Genomic DNA, 17,502 nt, shown 5'->3' with positions numbered 1-17,502 from the left:
GCCCTCCGCTGGGGGCGCGCCCGGGGCCAGGTGCTTGGCGCCTGGGCAATGCGGGGCGGGGCTGTGAGCGCACACAGGGCAGTGCGGCTGCGGGCTTGGCGAGTCCGCCTAGGCGACCGGCGCCATGGCAACGGGCGCCCGCCTAGGCTGGGAAGGTCGTGCCTGCAGAGGAGGAGGTGCGTCTCTGGACTCCGGGGAGCACTGGGCAGCCGTCTCCTCTGCTCAGTCCCACAGCCTATCTGAAGGGGTTAAACCCAGGTGGGGCGTGGCCTCAGGGATACCACTGCTTCCAAATGTATTAATTCCATATGTATATTAATATGTACATTAATTCATTCTGCAAATACCTGTGTAGTGCCTAATGTGTCCTTAGCACTGCTCTAGGCTCTGGACAGGGCAAGAAGCAAGATTCGTTCCTCCTTGACCTCCTCAGCCCATAGTCTAGTGGTCAAGATGGAAAAAACAAGAGTCACACCAAGTGTGTAGGTACAAGCTGTGATGGAGGCTGTGAACAGGGTGTGTTAAATCTAGGAGGCCTCCTTGAGGAGTTGACCCTTAGGCAGAGGGGCCTGAAGAATGAGAAATCTGCTGAGGAGGGTAGTCAGAGCCAATGTAGGAGGGAGGAGTAGCTTGACTTCCTGCAAGGGCAGAAAGGCTAATGTGGGACAGGACCTGGGAAGGGTGGTGTGAGCAGAGGTCCTGAGGCTGCCAAGGGCCCACTGAGGACACCATCGTCTGCCCCAGGAGCTGAGGATGTATGCTGAGGACCCTGGGATGGTGCTGGGAAGTTTGGGGCAGGGTACCCTGGCCTGATCCCATTTTGGTTTTGCATAGTTTCCTCTGGAGAGTGGATTTCACGGCAGCAAGTGAGGACCACAGGCTTTGGGGGGGGGGGGGGGGCATGGAGCTGTTGTAGTGGTCCAGGTGAGAGGTGAGGGAGGGGGTGTGGAGAGGATCTCGGTTGCTGGGAGTGGGGAACACGGGGCTGTCAGCAGTGTAGGGAGGGGCCGCAACATCCTTCTAGGTCCCTGGCTGTGATTGGACTGGCCCTTCTCCAACTTCACTGTGTTCCAAGGGAGCTGGAGCCGTCCCATTCTGTACCCTACCGGGCCAGCGGCCCCCACTGAGATTGGCAAGAGTGTGGCAGCCGGACAGAAGGCACTTTGCAAAAATCAGGCCTGCATCCACAGGTGTTCATTGCCTGGGCCAAGACCAGGGGAAGTTTGAAGGCTTCAGAGCACGCCTCTGGCTGGACAGATGCACAAAGGCCTTTTGTCAGGCCCGGGTGGCTTCCTGACCCCTCCCTCATGGAGGGCTTGGGTGGAGGGGCTGGGACTGAGGCTCTTCTGCCAGAGTGGGACTGAGGGAGGAGGGGAAGGGCCATCGGAGTGCCGCCAGGCTAGCTGCCCCTCCCGGCTCTCTGAGCTGTGGGCGGGGGAAGGAAGATCCCCCGTGCTCCAGGTTTGGATGGGCTTTCCTCTGCCCTATGAGGCGGTGGTTCCGAGATGTGGGCCCCTGGGCGCAACGTCTGTCTGGGGATTCTAGGGCCTTCCCTTCAACTGCCCCAGCTCGTGGGGGGAGGGTCACTCCAGACCTCAGAGGCTGTGTCTGCAGCATACTGTGATAAAACCATGAATTCAGAGGGGATTCTCAGAACAGTCTTAGCCATTCCCAATTCCACCTCGCCATTCCCAATGCCAGTGACTAGAGATGGACCCTCTTCATCCTGCTGCAAGCCCCTCCACCACAGCGGGACCTGTGGGGTGAGCCCGTGAGGTCTGCCTCTCCCCAGCAGATGGGAGAAACCCTGACAGTATCTGTTTAACAGATTTCCTCCTCTGCCATTTGGGGACATCAAGAGACCTTTCTTCCGATGTGAGGATTAAGCCAAACAAAGCACTTAGAGCCTTTAACACTTTCCTGGTGACGACTGCAGTCAGCTCAGGGACAGAGCCAGGGGCACACCAGGCCACTGGGCAGCTCTGCCCAGCCTGGGCACTAGCCCAGGGCATGGCAAGCCGGGAGGGGCAGCCTGGCGGCTCTCTAACTGCCCTTCCTTCTCCTCCTCCCCTCAGGCTCACACTCTGGGAGGAGGGCCTCCACCCTGGAAGCCCTGTGCCCCTGCCTCCCCAGGTGAGGGGCGTGGTGAGGAAGCGGGGAAAGCCCCAGTCAAGGGCAGGGGAGTGCAGCCAGGGCTGGGGCGCTGCTGGGGAATTCCAGCCTTCCGGGTGCCCAAGGCCTCCCCTCCTCCCCACATAGGCAGGGCGGTAGTGGGACCCGGGGTCACACCCAGCAGACTCCACAAGCCCGTCACGGACATCTGGGGAGGTCACCAGGATGGCGGGAGCCCGGCACCCGGTGTGTGTGAGGGGGGCAGCTCTGGTGCAGACAGAGAGGCTCCAGGTAGGAGCGTGTGGGACCCCTGCCAGCCCGAGAGGAGGTGGGGGAGCTCCTGGCCCAGTGCCTCCAAGATGCCCCTGACCTTCCCCCAGCAGATGTTCGCCTTCTCTGTGTGCTGGTCGGATGATAGCGACAGCTTCGTACGCAGAAGCTGGGAGGACTTCAGGAGACTCCACGTGAGTAAGCCTGGTCACCCGACTTCCCCCAGCAGCCTGACCCACCTGAAATCACCCCTGGCTTGCCCTTGTGCCCACTCGGGCTTTCAGCTAAGGGACCCCTGCCTGCTGTCCCAGGGGAACCTAGTGGGCCCTCGGAGACCGATGCCTCTTCTCACTCTCAGAAAACCCTCAAGGAGACCTTCCCAGTGGAGGCGGGCCTGTTGCGGAGATCTGACCGCCTTCTCCCCAAGCTCCCAGGTCAGGGCAGCAGGGATCCCAGGAGGGCGGGGGCGGCAGCGGTGGGATGTGAGGGGCCGGGCGGGGCTCCCACAGCCGCCCCGTCCTACCGACAGCCGACGCACCCTGGCTGGTGCACCGAGGCCGCACCAGCCGAGGCCTGGCCCGCCTGCAGCTGCTGGAGGCCTACCTGAGGGCGCTGCTGGCGGCAGGGGAGCATGTGTCCCGCAGCCTGGTGCTCACTGGCTTCCTCGCGCCACAAGCTGCGGACTTGGAGCCTATGCTGCCACCTGGCAGGTGCCTGCCCTGAGGATGGGGGAGGTGTGGTGGGGAAGGGCCCACAAGCGGGGAGACTTGGAGGCCGGACAGGTGTGTGGCAGACACTTGACACCTCTCCCCTTCACCCTGGGCCCTCACCAGCCTGGTGATCCTGCCCACCCTGCAAGAGTCCCCGCCAGGCCCCTCAGGCAGCCCTGCCATCCGCACCCTGGAGGCCCAGAGCCTGCGCTGCCTGCAGCCGTTCAGCACCCAGGACATGCGGGGCCAGCCCTTCTGCACTCAGGCCCAGGAGGCCTTGGATGTGCTGCTACGACACCCCTCAGGTGGGCTGGGCAGTTGGAAGGACATGCCGTCCTGCCCCTGGGATCCCAGTGGGCTGCAGAACTGAAGCCCTCGCCCGTCCCCCTCTCGGGCACAGGCTGGTGGCTGGTGGCGAACAAGGACCAGCAGACGGCGTGGTTTCCTGCTCCCTACTTGGAGGAGGCGGCCCCACACCGGGGACAGGGTGGGGAACAGCCCCTGGGGATAAGCGGTGAGAATGACCCTCCTCCCCACACCCCTCCTTTCACAAGGCAGCGTCCAGCACGAGCTGGGGAGGGAGGCCCTGCCAGCGTGTGCTTGGTCTCAGAGCAAGCCAGAGCCCGCTGGGCTTTAGAAGCGGTCTCTGGTATTAAGAGATGCATAGGGGTGCCCCGAGGGGGTGACTCAGCAGGGGTGGTGCCCTGACCTCTGCAGCCCCATGGTGACCACCCAGCGTCTACCCCCAGGGCCCCAGTTCTGTGCTGTCCATGCCTATGAGAGCAGCCGGGCTGATGAGCTGTCTGTGCCCGCAGGGGCACGCGTGCGTGTGCTGGAAGCCTCTGACCGAGGCTGGTGGCTGTGCAGGTGTGTGGGCTGGGGCTCCGACAGCCGGTCTGGTGGCAGGGCCGGGGGGACAAGGCCCAGAGCCAACCAAATGTGTCCCACAGGTTCCGAGGCCGCACCGGTCTTCTCCCAGCTGCAACGCTGCAGCGTGATGGGCTGGGCACCCTCCTCAGTGGGCCATGGCTCCACCACGGGGCTGGCACTGCGGAAGGTGGGGAGGGCAAGGCCCATGGCTCCCCCAGGTCCCCCCAGGCCGCGATGCTTCCGCCTCCTGTGCCTACCCGGCCGCCTCTGAGCGCTATTCAAAGCCGCTGCTGCACCATCACCCGTAAGGCACTGCAGCGGGACCCGGGGTGGCAGGGAGCCCTCTGAGAGAGCGCGGTCCATCGTGGAGGGCGATGCTGTGCACCCCAGGGACCACCCCAGGCTCCAGAGCCCAGGGACGACCGCTGGCAGCCGCCTCAGCCTCAGGGCCGTGGGAAGAGCAGTGGAGGTGGGGCTTGCTGGGCCATGCACCCCTGGTGTGCCCTGAGTAAAGCTCTCCTGACTGACCGTGCCGTGTCTGTGCTAGGGGAGGGGACTGACTGGTGTGCCCACCCTCAGGCTGGCCAGCTGTGGCCCAGGACCAGGGGGTGAAATAAAGTCAAGGTGGACACAGGGAGCCGAGATAGCAAAGTCCGTGTTTCAGAGGGCCGCGGGGGCCGTGGTGGCCGCGGGGAGAGTGGGAAGCTTCATGTTGTGCCACAGGAAGTCCAGGAAGGTGGCTGCCTGCAGCATCCGGCTGAGCCGCTGGAAGTGCCGCTCTGGGGGAGGACCGCGGGCCGTCAGGGCTGGCTGAGTGTGGCCGACAGCCCTGCCCGCCCCCAGGGCTGGCCCACTCACCGGTGTAGGGCAGCAGGCCCTCCAGCGAGGCTCGCACGCCGTCGTAGGCCAGCAGCTCGTCTGGGACCTCGTGACGCAGGAGCACGCCCAGCACGGCCTGGGCCTCGTGGCAATGCCGCGAGTTGGTGTTCCATGTGACGCAGAAGCGCAGCAAAGCCTCTGTGGGTGACGGGCACAGTCACACCTGCCCCCGGGGCCCCAGCTTCACACGGCCCCATCCAGCCCGACCTGCCCACCCCAGACCTTTCTGGTCGCGCCGCAATCGGAGCACCGTGGTCTCCAGCTTCTCACAGGACTCGGGGTCCCTTCGGATGGCTGCGGGGGGAGGGGAGGTTAAGCCCTGGGGAAGGGGCAGCACAGACCCCGAGAGACCCCCACCCCGTGCGGCCCGAGATAGCACCGACCCTGGATGACGGTCAGCACGGTGTGGGGCCGGTCCAGGGAGATGGCCAGGCCCAGCGCCCGCAGGTACCGCTTCTCGTGGAGCAGGTTGTCGAGCTCCTGCTGCCTGGAGGGCAAGGAGGTGACAAGGCACAGGGCCCCTGGGGGACTTGGCCATGCCTGACCCCGTCAGGGGCGAGCAGGGTGGCTGCTCTGGAGAGGAGGGACCAGCGCGCCGACTCCAAGCTGGGGGGCAGGGAGACCCCACTTACTTGACCACCTGTTCCTCTTTCTTGGCCTGCTCCTCGGCCTGCTCTGCCTCGGTCACGTCCTAGGGTCAGAGCGGGGTCACACTGGGCTCAGACCAGCCCCCACGCTGCCCTGCCCACTGCAACGCCCTCCCTGGCCCACACACCTTCCAGAGGATGACGCAGGAGTCGCTGGCACCAGTGAGGGCGCGGTCGTCCAGCCGGCTGCAGTGCAGCCCCCAGACCTTGTCCTCATGGGCGTCCAGCGTCCGCACGCACTCGTTGTTCTTGATGGTCCAGAGCTTCAGGAGCCCGTCAGAGCCGCTGGGGTGGGGATGGGAGGGGTTCAGCCTGGGGCCTGCCCAGCACACCCCGGCCCTGCCCACCCCCCACTCACCTGGACAACAGCTGCGTGCCGCGGCTTACGAAGGCCACCTTTAGCACAGAGGCGTCGTGCCCCTCGAAAGTCTGTGGGCAGGGTGGGGGTGGGGTGAGGCGTGGGGTGGGGGGCCGGATCTGGGGTGGGGGGTGCCAGGCCTGGGCCAGGGGCGGCTCACCTTGAGGCAGCTGAAGTCCTGCAGGGCCCAGAGCTTGACAGTGCCATCGGCCGAGGCCGTGGCCAACACCTGGTCCATGGGTGAGAACTGGACGCACCAGAGGCCGCGCCGGTGGCCCGAGAAGACGCCCAGCAGCTGGCACTGTGGCAGGGCCCAGAGTTTGGCCGTGCGGTCCTGTGAGCCCGTGGCCAGCAGCTTGTCATTGGGGGCGACGGCCACACTGTTGATGTCCTGGTGGCGAGAGCAGGCAGCCACTCAGACCCCCGTCCTGGCGAGGGCCTGGCCATGACCCCACCCAGGCGCTGCGTGCGGTCACCTTGTCATGACAGCGCTGCGTGGCCTGGGCCTGCAGGAGGACCGGGGCGCCCTCGGGGCCGGTGCCCTTGGACAGCAGGGCTTCAGGGAGGGGCCAGAACTTCACAGTGCAGTCCTGGCTGCCCGTCACCAGGAAGGTTTCCTTCAGCCTGTGGCCGGATTCGGGGGAGGGGAGACACCTGCTGAGCCCTGGCCAGCCCTGCTGGCAGAGCCCCACAGCTCAGGCCTCGGGCCAGCCCGGAAAGCCTGCCCCACGACCAGAACTGCTGCGTGTCCCCAACCCTGGCCACCCCTGGTGACTCAGTCCAACAATGGGAGCCCTGCCCCGGCCATCACTCAGTGTCCTTGTACCCACCGGTCAAGGCTACTTCTAGGGAGCCGCAGCCCCTTGGGGGTGCCCTGCCCTGGCCTCTGTTCCGCACCCCTGGGCTGGAGACTCGGAGAGCAAGGCGAGAGCTGCCTCTGCTTCTGCGACACCCCCGGCCCTGACCACTACCTGGAGCAGCAGATGGTGCCCACGCTGTGTGTGTGCCCAGAGCCCTGAGCCACACAAGCCACCTCGCCGACTTTGTTCATCCTCCAGAGGCGGATGCTCTGATCCTGGGGATGCGAAGGGTGAGGGGAGGCTGGGCGGGGCTTCCCCACCAGTCCCTGCCCCCCAGCTTCTGTGGTGCCTCACCTTGGCACAGCTAGCAAAGAGCCGCCCCTTCCGGAACACGTCTAGGGCCAGGACTATGTCTGGAAGAAAGTGGAGTGGCCGTGGCTAGAGGTCAGCTGAGGCCAGGCCAGGCACTCCGTCCGGGTGAGGGCCCGGGGCCTGGTTGGTGCCCTCACCTGTGTGGCCGTGGAGAATCTGGCAGGCGGAGGTCTGCAGATCAAACACCTTCAGGCAGGGGCTGTTAGAGGCCACGACAATGTGAGAGTCCTCAGGCCCGAGGAACCGGACATCCAGCACCTCCTCGCTGTAGCCGGCGAACTGTGGGGTGGGAGGGACACAGGGCAGGCTGGGTGAGCAGGGAGGTGGCACCCGGGCTGGGGGCTGAGCAGGGGCAGTGCGTGCACCTGTTTCCGCAGCCGCAGGGAGCGAGCATCGTAGAGCAGCAGGTTGTGGTCAGCAGTGACGCTGAGGAGCAGGCCGGCGGCGCGGGCCAGGGTGCAGTGGGTCAGCTCCCGCCCAGGGCCTGGCAGCCACTGCTGTGCGTGGACACACCGCCCAGAGGCCACCTCCCACACGCGCAGCGTGCCTGGGCAGAGACAAGGCCGCTGGCACGCTGGGTCCGCCGGCCCCCGCCCCCTCCTGCCCGGGCCCGGCCCACACACCTTGGTCACCGGCCGTCAGGAAGTGCAGGCCTGCAGACTTCACACCCAGCTCTGGTGCCGGCTCCTCCGGCAGCAGCATCGCGGCCTCCACACTCTGAGGACAAGCAGGTCAGGGGTGGAGCCCCCGGCCTCGCTGCCCCTCCCCTCCCACCGCCCTCACTGGCCCTGGCGCCCCCACCTCAAACACCGGCACAGTCCTTGTGGCCTGGAGGCTCCGCAGGTCCCAGACGACACAGATCTTGTCCCGGCCCGAGCTGGGGGGACACCCGCTTCAGTGCCAGGGCCGCGGCTGTGGGCCTCCCTTCCCTGCCAAGGCCGGGGGTCGGCTGGGCTCTGACCTGAGCATGGTGTGGCCGTCGGCGCTAAAGGTCAGAGACGTGACGGCACTGTAGTGGGCAGTCAGCACAGCCAGGCACGACCGCTCCTGCAGCGACCACACGCGGACACTGGTGTCTGCGGCTGAGGAGAAGAGCAGCAGGCGAGCGGGGTCCGGGTGGAAGGCCACCAGGCTGCGGGCAGGCGGGCGGGGCTGTGAGCTGCGCCACCCTGGCTGTGACGACCCCCGCCCTGCCTCCCGCTGCCCCGACTCACTGCACGACGCCTGGCGAGCCCCGAAAGTGGTGCGTCCCATAGTACCGCACGACGTCCCAGACGCGCACGGCCCCATCACAGCCGCCTGTGGGAGTGGATCTGAGGTGGGGGCACTGTGGGCCCAAAGATCCCTGCCTGGCTCGCCGCCCCCAACCCAGCCGAGGTCCTACCTGTGGCTAGCAGTGTGGAGGTGGGGTCGAATGCCATGGTGGCCACAGGGGCCGTGTGTATTGCCTTCCACAGGCGGGTGACACTGCCCTCTTGCCAAGCCCACTGAGCCAGCAACAGGGCCCGGCTGGCTGTCACCAGCACCTAGGGGAGGACGCAGTTCAGCTGGGGCACGGGTGTGTGTGACATCCTTACCCACTCAGTCTGGCAGGAGGTACCGGGGCCCACCTCCTGTCCTGACCCCACACACCTTGTCATCGGGGCTGAGGTCAAAGGCAGTGATGTCCTCCTGGTCCTCCTAGGGGCGACAGTGAGTGTGCAGGGTGCCGTGAGAACAGGCTGCCATCCACACCGGCACCTGGCCCCGACCTTCCCCGCCCTCACCTGTTCCAGGCTCCGCAGCACGGCCCCCGAGGCCATGTCCAAGATGTTGACTCTGGTGCCACAGACACAGAAGAGGTGCTGTCCAGTCTGGTCCAGCTGGGGACAAAGAGGTCTCAGACAAGGGAACACCCTGCAGCCCCAGGCTCCTCATCACCCTGCTGACCCTCCCCCTGACCCACCTCCCCCTTCCCCCCGCCGGGGCCAGTACCTGCACCTTCCCGCCCTTGTAGAAAGGCTCGATCTTGCGCTCGACAGCATAGCTGGAGGGGAGACAGGGCAAGAGAGTGAACCACCACCCGTGGTCCCCGGTGCCCAGCCCTGTGCTAGGTGCTCTCCCGGAGGTCAACCCAATAGGACCCTGCCCTTGAGGAGCTTCTGGGAGGGCAGGGATTCTGGGGTGCATGTGTGTGCGCACGCATGGTGGAGTGATGAGCTCGTCTGTTACCTTCTTTACCCCTCTCAGCCATATTGGGATGTGGGTGTTAGTACCCCCTTGTTACAGAAGATTTGGGACCCTGAGTGGGTCAGTGATCCACACAGGCCCAGGGAAGCAAAGGCAGTCCAAATCTTCCCACAGACTCCCAGGTGCCCAGGAAGCCAGGCCTTGGGCGCCCTCTGCTGGCCATGGGAGGCCAGGCCTGGGTACCAACCCAGAGCAACATCCTCTTCAACACCCATATCCTTGAGGTCCAACTCCAGCCTGCCCCTCCACAACCCCAGTTCCTTCCTCCACCCCACTCTCCAGGCAGATTATCCTCACCCCTCCCTCTCTGCTACTTCCTTGCTGGTCCAGGCCACGGCACTCTCCTCTCTGGGCAGCTGTTACAGCCTTTTCACCATGTACCAACCACTCTCTCAAAGCTTGCTCCCAGAGCAAGAACACAACTCTTGTTTGTGTTGTCCCCTGCCTTGAAACCCTCTCCTCTCCTTATGTGTTCCCAAGAACCTGCCGTGAGGAATCTCTGCTGATCCTTTGTGTTCACACAGACTGTTCCCTGTTCCCAGCCTGGGCCTCTCTGAATTTCCAAGGTGCCTGGCTAACTCCACTAAAGGAAGCCTGACGGCCAAGAGTAGGCTGGAGGCCCTCTGAGCCTGCTCCACCATCCAACAGAGGTCTTGGCATCAGGGTTTCCCCTTGCTAGTGCTTGTCGCAGCTACTGCTGGAAATGATCTGCTTGGTAGGTGTACCCCATCAGATTCTGCTCCTACGCGTTAGGCTGAGTCTGTCTGGACCCGGGAACTGAGCACTTAGACATTCAACATAAGTTTGGGGATTGCATAAGCCCGGGATTCAGGGCCTCCTGGCCACGGACGTCTGTCTAGCTCATCTCCTGACCTCTTCCCAGTCCTTGGAGAAGAGAGACAGCATGTGAAAGCTCCCCAGGCCGCCTGCCCCAAAGGTGGCTCTTCTGCGGTCGTCTGGGCGGTGGGGACTCCCACCGTTCAGGACCGGCCTCGACCCTTCCTCTCGCTTAGGGATCTCTAGTCCCCGCCCCCGACCGAACCTGCTTCAACTTTAGGTCGCGGAAGCTAGCTGCACCCGACCAGGCTCCAGGGCCTGCCCTCCGAGAGCTGAGCGCTGTCAGTGCCTGCTCTGTCACCTGATGCCGCAGCCGCGACGCCGCCGCCCGCCTGTTAGGACCCAGCCCCGTTATTACCTCATCCCTTCCCAAACCGATGCGTGTGGGACCCACGCCGGCGCCTTCGCTACTCCGGCTGCGAACCCGGCTCCCTCCCTCGGCGGCGACCCAAGACCCAGCGGCGGGTTCGCCCCCAGTCCCAGCGCCCCAGCTTACTTGGACTTGAAGCGGCCCACTCCGGCCGCCACTTCAGCCATGTCGCCGGTGCCACCGCGTGAGGGAGACCCGGGAGCCATTCCGCACCTTGGGCTCGCAGAGATGGCGTCACCGCCCACTACTACTGTTACGTCATCGGCGCTGCGACCTCGGCGACATCTTTGCTGTGGGCAGTGGCGCGGCGTCAGGAAGCGGAAGATGGCAGAGGCGTTTCCGGCCTGGAGGGTGGGGCGTAGAGTAATGTGGGAGGGAGGCGTAGACTGGCCGCGTGCTGGAGTCGCCAGCCGCCTGTCTTTTAAGTGGAAATTTGAAAAGGTATTCGTTGGAACTGGTTATTGAAGTAATCCCAAGACTCCTGCCCCCTTGGCATTCTGGCGTTTGGGTTAAGCGCGGTGGGTTAGCAGAGCCCTGAACCAGGCTCCGCCTTAGCGCATGGTATGAGAAATAGCGCGGGTAAACTACTTCAGTTCAGTCGCTCTGTCGTGTCCGTCTCTTTGCGACTCCATGGACTCCTTCCCTGTCCATCGCCAGCTCACAGTGTGCTCAGACTCATGTGCATCGGGTCGGTGATGCCATGCAACCATCTCATCCTCTGTAGTAAATCGGGCGATTTCGGGGCCATTCAAATATTGATTGAGCACATTCTCTGTTCTCTGCACTTGGGAGACACCAGAGAAGGCTGGCTAGTGAGGCCAGGGCTGGGCAGAGGAAGGGCCCGGAATAATCTTGTTAAGTGGTTAGTGATCGGAAAGAATGTAGTAGGGTTAGGATGGAGTGGAGTGCAGGGGGCACAACTTTAAACTGGGTGATGGAGGAGGCTTCCTTGTAAAGGTGAACTGCGAGCAAAGCCCGAGGTTGGTGAAGCAGGGAGCCCTCTGATTATCTGGGGGACCAATGCTTCAGACTGAGGAACAGCCAGTGCAGAAGCCTGGCATTTAGGAGAAACAGAAGCCGGTGTGCCTGCAGGGAGTGAGTAGGAAGGAGAATATAGGGCAGAAACAAGATAAGGAGGGATCCTCGGGAATCACTGTGAGCAGTTGGCTTGTACTTTGACTTCAGGGGTTTGAGCTGTTTGTGCTACTGGCTGCGAAGCCAGGAAACAGATTGGAAGAAGGTAACTGGGAGGAGGACTGGGAAAGGATGGACAGGGGAAACCTCTGCAGAGGAGACAACCGAATGAGAAAAAATCAGGCAGAGAGCTGAGGGGAAAAGTCAATGTGAGGAACTGGTGGGAAAGAACTTGGAGAGGTCCAGGGGAAAAGCTAAGGTGCCTCTTCCCCGAGAGGAGTAGTTCCTAGAGGAGGTGGGGTGAGGTCAGCAAGCATAGCGGTAGTGAGGCAGCCAGGCCTGGGCTCTGCATTTATTTACCCTTTATTTACAAGGTAGCTTGGCCCTGGGGCCCCCACACCTCAGCCCCAGTGCTGCCTTCGGGGGTGGCCTCAGCCTCCTCTTGCGGGGCACCCACGAGCAGGGGGTCATCTTCCTCCAGGAAGTCTGCCAGCTGCCGGCGGATGAGGCCAGTGGTCCGGTGCATTTTGCGCATGTGCCGCAGTAGGCAGAGCACCAGGGCCCGGCTGCGCTGCTGGCGCTGGCACCAGGCCTCTCGCAGTTCCTGGTAGCAATTGTGGTTTGCATGCTCGGCTGGGCCCAGGGTGGCCCCGCAGCCCAGGGAGCAGCGCTGATGGGCACCATGCTGGCAGTTCTGCCTGTGCTCAGCCAGGGCTCCACGAGGCACCCGCAACATGCAGCCTTCATTGGGGCAGACCATCAGCTCGAAGGGGCATGAGTCCTGGTGTCCCTTGCGATGGGCCAAGGGGCACGTCACCTGGCAGCCAGCTTCGGCGTTCCTGCACTGGGGGTGGAGGAGAGCATCGTGTGAGCCAAACCAGGTTGGGGACATCTCCAGCCACCCCCAAGAATCCCCCATCCATGACGTTCCACTGACTAGGAAACACTGAACTGGCAGCCTCCCAACCTCTTAGGCTACCAGTGATGTGGTGGAGAGAGGTAAACTGTAGCAAATCCTTGAAGGTAGGAAAATCTAGATCTCAGAGGAGTGGGGACAGGAGGTTTAGAGAACGGAGTTACATGGTTGGCTTGGTCTAGTGGGTTGTATGTATGTATGCCAGGCTTTTTTTTTTTCTTTTTTTTTTCCTGGAATCGAACCCAGGATATAGCAGTGAATGATCACACCATCGTGGTTATCTGGGTCATGAAGATCTTTTTTGTATAGTTTTTTGTATTCTTGCCACCTCTTCTTAATATCTTCTGCTTCTGTTAGGGCTTCCCTTGTGGCTCAGACAGTAAAGCGTCTGCCTACAATGCGGGAGACCCGGGTTCCATCCACTGGGTTGGGAAGATCCCCTGGAGAAGGAAATGGCAACCCACTCCAGTACTCTTGCCTGGAAAATCCCATGGACGGAGAATCCTGGTAGGCTACAGTCCATGGGGTTGCAGAGTCGGACACGACCGAGCGACTTCACTCACTCACTCTGTTAGGTCCATACCATTCCTGTCCTTTATTGAGCCCATCTTTATATGAAATATTCCCTTGGTATCTCTAATTTTCTTGACAAGATCGCTAGTCTTTCCCATTCTATTGTTTTCCTCTATTTCTTTGCATTGATCACTGAGGAAGGCTTTATCTCTCCTTGCTATTCTTTGGAACTCTGCATTCATATGGATATATCTTTCATTTTCTCCTTTGCCTTTAGCTACTTTTCTTTTCTTAGCTATTTGTAAGATAGCCATGATGGTGTGATCACTCCCCTGGAGCCAGACATCCTGGAATGCGAAGTCGAGTGGGGCCTTAGGAAGCATCACTATGAACAAAGCTAGTGGAGGTGATGGAATTCCAGTTGAGCTATTTCAAATCATAAAAGATGATGCTGTTAAAGTGCTGCACTCAATATGCCAGCAAATTTGGAAAACTCAGCAGTGGCCACAGGACTGGAAAAGGTCAGTTTTCATTCCAATCACAAAAAAAGGCAATGCCAAAGAATGTTCAAACTACAGCACAGTTGCACTCATCTCACACACTAGTAAAGCAATGCTCAAAATTCTCCAAGCCAGGCTTTAACAGTACATGAACCATGAACTTCCAGATGTTCAAGCTGGATTTAGAAAAAGAAGAGGAACCAGAGATCAAATTGCCAACATCCGTTGGATCATCAAAAAAGCAAGAGCTCCAGAAAATATTTACTTCTGCTTTATTGACTACGCCAAAGTCTTTGACTGTGTGGATCACAACAAACTGGAAAATTCTTCAAGAGATGGGAATACCATACCACCTGACCTGCCTCCTGCGAAATCTGTATGCAGATCAAGAAGCAACAGTTAGAACTGGACATGGAACAATGGACTGGTTCCAAATCGGGAAAAGAGTATATCAAGGCTGTATACTGTCACCCCGCTTACTTAACTTCTGTGCAGAGTGTATCATGCAAAATGCCAGGCTGGATGAAGCACAAGCTGAAATCAAGATTGTCAGGAGAAATATCAATAACCTCAGATATGCAGATGACAGCACCCTTATGGCAGAAAGTGAAGAGCCTCTTAATGAAAGTGAAAGAGGAGAGTAAAAAAGTTGGCTTAAAACTCAACATTCAGAAAACTAAGATCATGGCATTCGGTCCCATCACTTCATGGCAAATAGATGGGGAAACAATGGAAATAGTAATAGACTTTATTGAGCTGCAAAATCACTGCAGATTGGTGACTGCAGCCATGAAATTAAAGACGCTTGCTCCTTGGAAGAAAAGCTATGACCCACCTAGACAGCGTATTAAAAAGCAGAGACATTACTTTGCCAGCAAAGGTCCGTGTAGTCAATGCTATGGTTTTTCCAGTAGTCATGTGTGGATGTGAGAGTTGGACTGTAAAGAAAGCTGAGTGCCGAAGAATTGATGCTTTTGAACTGTGGTGTTGGAGAAGACTCTTGAGAGTCCCTTGGACTGCAGGGAGATCCAACCAGTCAATCATAAAGGAAATCAGTCTTGAATATTCATTGGAAGGACTGATGCTGAAGTTGAAACTCCAATACTTTGGCCACCTGACGTGAAGAACTGACTCATTGGAAAAGACCCTGATGCTGGGAAAGACTGAAGGTGGGAGGAGAAGGGGATGACAGAGGATGAGATGGTTGGATGGCATCACTGACTGAATGGACATGAGTTTGAGTAAACTCTGGGAGTTGGTGATGGACAGGGAGGCCTGGTGTGCTGCAGTCCATGGGGTCAGAGTTGGACATGACTGAGCGACTGGACTGAACTGATGGCAGTGAAAGTGCCATATCCTAACCCCTAGACCAAAAAGGCACTCCCCAGCCAAGGTTTTTTTTTTTTTAAATCTCAATTTCCCTATCTATAAAAACTATGAGGCTGGATAGCAATGGCACCACAGCAGGCTCTCCATCCTTTACAATCCCCATTTTACAGCTGGGGCTCTTGGAGCTCAGAAAGGTTAGGTAACTTGCCCAAAACCACACATCAAGTATGTTGTAGAGAAGTGACACATTCAGCCAGATATGATAACCCTAGGGGGAGCAGTGTGTTGGTGGAATAGAAACCCTCAGTTCTGAGAATGGGGTTATTTTCAACCCCTCTGCTGGCTTTGCCCCGACCCATGCAGAGGGGAGGAGGGTAGAGTGACGGGAGGGGGAGTTCTGAGTTACCTTGACTTCCAAGCGGCCAATGATCTTCTGGAGTTTATTCACATGGACCATCTTTCTCCTTCTCACCTCTTTCCTGCAGCATGGACAGGTATTTTGTCTAGGAGACATGAGTGGGGGTGATTGTTGGGTATGGAGGTGGCATCAATATGCCTCCCCTGGTGGTCCTTCTTTCTCTCTAGCTGGAAGAGGCATAAGAGGGCTTCATAGGGAGCACGAAGCTCTGAGGCTGGGGTGCAGATTCCACAGGGGCCCAGCTCATATATTAGCATCCCAGGAGATTTGGCAGCTGAAACTAATGGCCACCATGACCCAGTGCTTGGCTGACCTTCCTCTCTGTTCTAGCTCCTAGGAATGCCCCCCCCCCCCCCCCCCCCCAGCCCTGCCCTGGCCCCCGAGCCTCTTGGTTGCCCAGTAGCACCTGGCTAGCCACCGGAGGATGCATTTCTTGCAGAAGATGTGGCTGCACGGCAACCTCACCGGCCTCTTGAGAACTCCGTGGCAGACAGAACACAGGAAGTTGTAGTCGGGAGGGCTGGTGAAGAGGTTGAGATCATACCCGCCACTCTGCAAAGGCCAGGCCTGCATCAGGGCCTGGCTGGGACCAGGATCTGACTCCCTACTCCACATGCCCAGAAAGGGACTCCAGGAAGCTTTGGTTGGGAGGTGGGCCACATGAGAACCATAAATGGAGGGTTGGGTCAAGCAAAGGCCAGGCCTGCATCAGGGCCTGGCTGGGACCAGGATCTGACTCCCTACTCCACATGCCCAGAAAGGGACTCCAGGAAGCTTTGGTTGGGAGGTGGGCCACATGAGAACCATAAACGGAGGGTTGGGTCAGCACCCAGTTTGAGGGGGCAGCAGTGAGGGCCAAGATCCCCCATTTCTACCAAACCCAGCTGTAGAAGTTGGCCTTGGCCTGGAGTTAGACCTGGGCCAGAGGTCTCTGAAAGGTTTCCTTGTCCCATTTGGGGCCCTGAACCCTGTTGTGCAGATCATCTCAGTGAGGAGTGGGGTCCAGCTTGGGAACGTCTCTGAAATTAGGCACAATCTAAGAGCTCACCATGATCTGTGTCTGGACGGCAGCTCCACTGAAGCCAGGGCTCAGGAGTCACCATTTCATAGCAGGAGCAGGTCGACATCACAGGGGCATTGTCCAGCTCAGGCCAATCACAGCCCTGGCCCAGGGTACCACCTGGCTCTGCTCCTGCCTCAAGAGCCTCAGGGGTAGGGCAGCTTATACCCAGGACAGGTCTCTGGAACCCCTGACTTCAGGGTGGCTGACAGTTGACCTTCAAACAGCAGTAAGGCTGGAACAAAGCTTCCAGGGGCTACTTCCTCAAAGCTGAGCCTGCAGTCCAAGCGCACAGTTTCTTTTCCTTCCTCATGTGGTGCCGCCCAGGTGACTAGGTCCCCAAGAGCTCTGGGGGCTTTAGACACTGACCCATCACCAGGCCTCTTGGGATCAGACCCACATTTATTTCCAGGGTACAGACCAGGAATGAGGACCTGATTTCTGTGGTACCAAAGCAGCAGCCTGGAATGTGGAGAGCCTCCCAGAGCCTGCTCTGACCACCTGGGTATACCTATGAGGAAAGGCATGGATGGGTAAACCAATTCCAGCTTGGGAAACTAGCATATCCCCATATAGGAGGCACAGAAGAGAACTGGTTTCCATGCCACTGAGTGTTTGCACAGGCTTAAATTGCTCAGTTGTGTCCAATTCTTTGAGACCCCATCGACTATAGCCCACCAAGCTCCCCTGTTCATGGGATTCTCCAGTCAATACTGGAGTGGGTACAGTTCCTTCTCCAGGGGATCCTCCTGACCCAGGGATTGAAGCCAGGTCTCCTAAATTGCAGGTGGATTCTTTACCATCTGAGCCATCAAAGAAGCCAGAGTGTAGAGTTCATCAAATCCTAGAAGATTTTGGAAGGTGGAACCTTAGGAGTCACCTGCCAACCTTCAAGACCGGGTTCTATCCCTGGGTGGCATTCAAAGCAGAGCCGAGATGGCTGGAAGAAAGGTGTCCCACAAAGGTATCTCCTCCACAGCACACCTCAGTCCCAGCAGCCACAGATGCGTTTTGCAGGCTGAGAACGAGGGGACCAAGAACACACGCTCACACGGATGAATTAAATCAACAGCTTTATTGAAAGATGAAAGGCGAGCCCCCTCCCCGCCCCCCGTCCCCCGTCCCCCCACGGTCTTGGCGGCATTGGCCTCAGGTTCTGGGCATCCAGCTGTCCTGCG

General features: G+C 59.7%; 3 protein-coding genes and 1 long non-coding RNA gene across 13 annotated transcripts; 2 read left to right on the top strand and 2 right to left on the bottom strand.

Moving 5' to 3' along the window:
* The first annotated feature begins 37 nt into the window (after positions 1-37).
* NOXO1 (NADPH oxidase organizer 1) lies at positions 38-4,599 on the top strand. 9 transcript variants are annotated; one of them, XM_020886507.2, is made up of 9 exons: positions 2,076-2,133; positions 2,260-2,403; positions 2,496-2,576; positions 2,741-2,816; positions 2,912-3,092; positions 3,216-3,397; positions 3,493-3,606; positions 3,842-3,959; positions 4,043-4,599. In XM_020886507.2, exons 2-9 carry the CDS (start codon positions 2,338-2,340, stop codon positions 4,308-4,310), a joined length of 1,086 nt encoding a protein of 361 aa, XP_020742166.2. In that variant the 5' UTR covers positions 2,076-2,133; positions 2,260-2,337; the 3' UTR covers positions 4,311-4,599. The 9 variants fall into 9 exon arrangements, with proteins under 9 accessions (XP_070316845.1, XP_070316844.1, XP_070316847.1 ...); XM_070460744.1 differs by lacking the exon at positions 2,260-2,403 and adding an exon at positions 38-258 and having other exon boundaries at positions 3,842-4,318; XM_070460743.1 differs by lacking the exon at positions 2,260-2,403 and adding an exon at positions 38-258 and having other exon boundaries at positions 2,493-2,576; positions 3,842-4,318.
* On the bottom strand, positions 4,600-10,716 carry TBL3 (transducin beta like 3). 2 transcript variants are annotated; one of them, XM_020886505.2, is made up of 22 exons: positions 10,581-10,716; positions 8,993-9,044; positions 8,785-8,880; positions 8,651-8,698; positions 8,403-8,544; positions 8,233-8,317; positions 7,980-8,150; positions 7,820-7,895; positions 7,642-7,735; positions 7,384-7,565; positions 7,156-7,297; positions 7,001-7,059; positions 6,818-6,921; positions 6,323-6,470; positions 6,007-6,237; positions 5,847-5,917; positions 5,617-5,773; positions 5,474-5,532; positions 5,225-5,328; positions 5,064-5,135; positions 4,821-4,979; positions 4,600-4,741 (listed from the first exon to the last, which is right to left on the bottom strand). In XM_020886505.2, exons 1-22 carry the CDS (start codon positions 10,658-10,660, stop codon positions 4,623-4,625), a joined length of 2,451 nt encoding a protein of 816 aa, XP_020742164.2. In that variant the 5' UTR covers positions 10,661-10,716; the 3' UTR covers positions 4,600-4,622. The 2 variants fall into 2 exon arrangements, with proteins under 2 accessions (XP_020742164.2, XP_020742165.2); XM_020886506.2 differs by lacking the exon at positions 10,581-10,716 and adding an exon at positions 10,290-10,385.
* A 1,235-nt stretch (positions 10,717-11,951) lies between these two features.
* Positions 11,952-16,435, bottom strand: RNF151 (ring finger protein 151). The gene is given in 5 exon segments (XM_070460752.1): positions 11,952-11,985; positions 11,987-12,432; positions 15,253-15,349; positions 15,671-15,816; positions 16,313-16,435. Coding segments are annotated over 5 exon segments (726 nt in total). The 5' UTR covers positions 16,316-16,435.
* LOC139032780 (uncharacterized) lies at positions 15,926-17,425 on the top strand. Its single transcript, XR_011485382.1, has 3 exons — positions 15,926-16,618; positions 16,737-16,829; positions 17,112-17,425. It is a non-coding gene; the product is annotated as an uncharacterized lncRNA (long non-coding RNA).
* Positions 17,426-17,502: the final 77 nt, after the last annotated feature.

This window comes from Odocoileus virginianus, chromosome 33 (genome assembly GCF_023699985.2).
Source record: "Odocoileus virginianus isolate 20LAN1187 ecotype Illinois chromosome 33, Ovbor_1.2, whole genome shotgun sequence".
NCBI classification, from domain to species: domain Eukaryota; kingdom Metazoa; phylum Chordata; class Mammalia; order Artiodactyla; family Cervidae; genus Odocoileus; species Odocoileus virginianus.
This window is presented reverse-complemented; position numbering and strand designations above follow the sequence as displayed.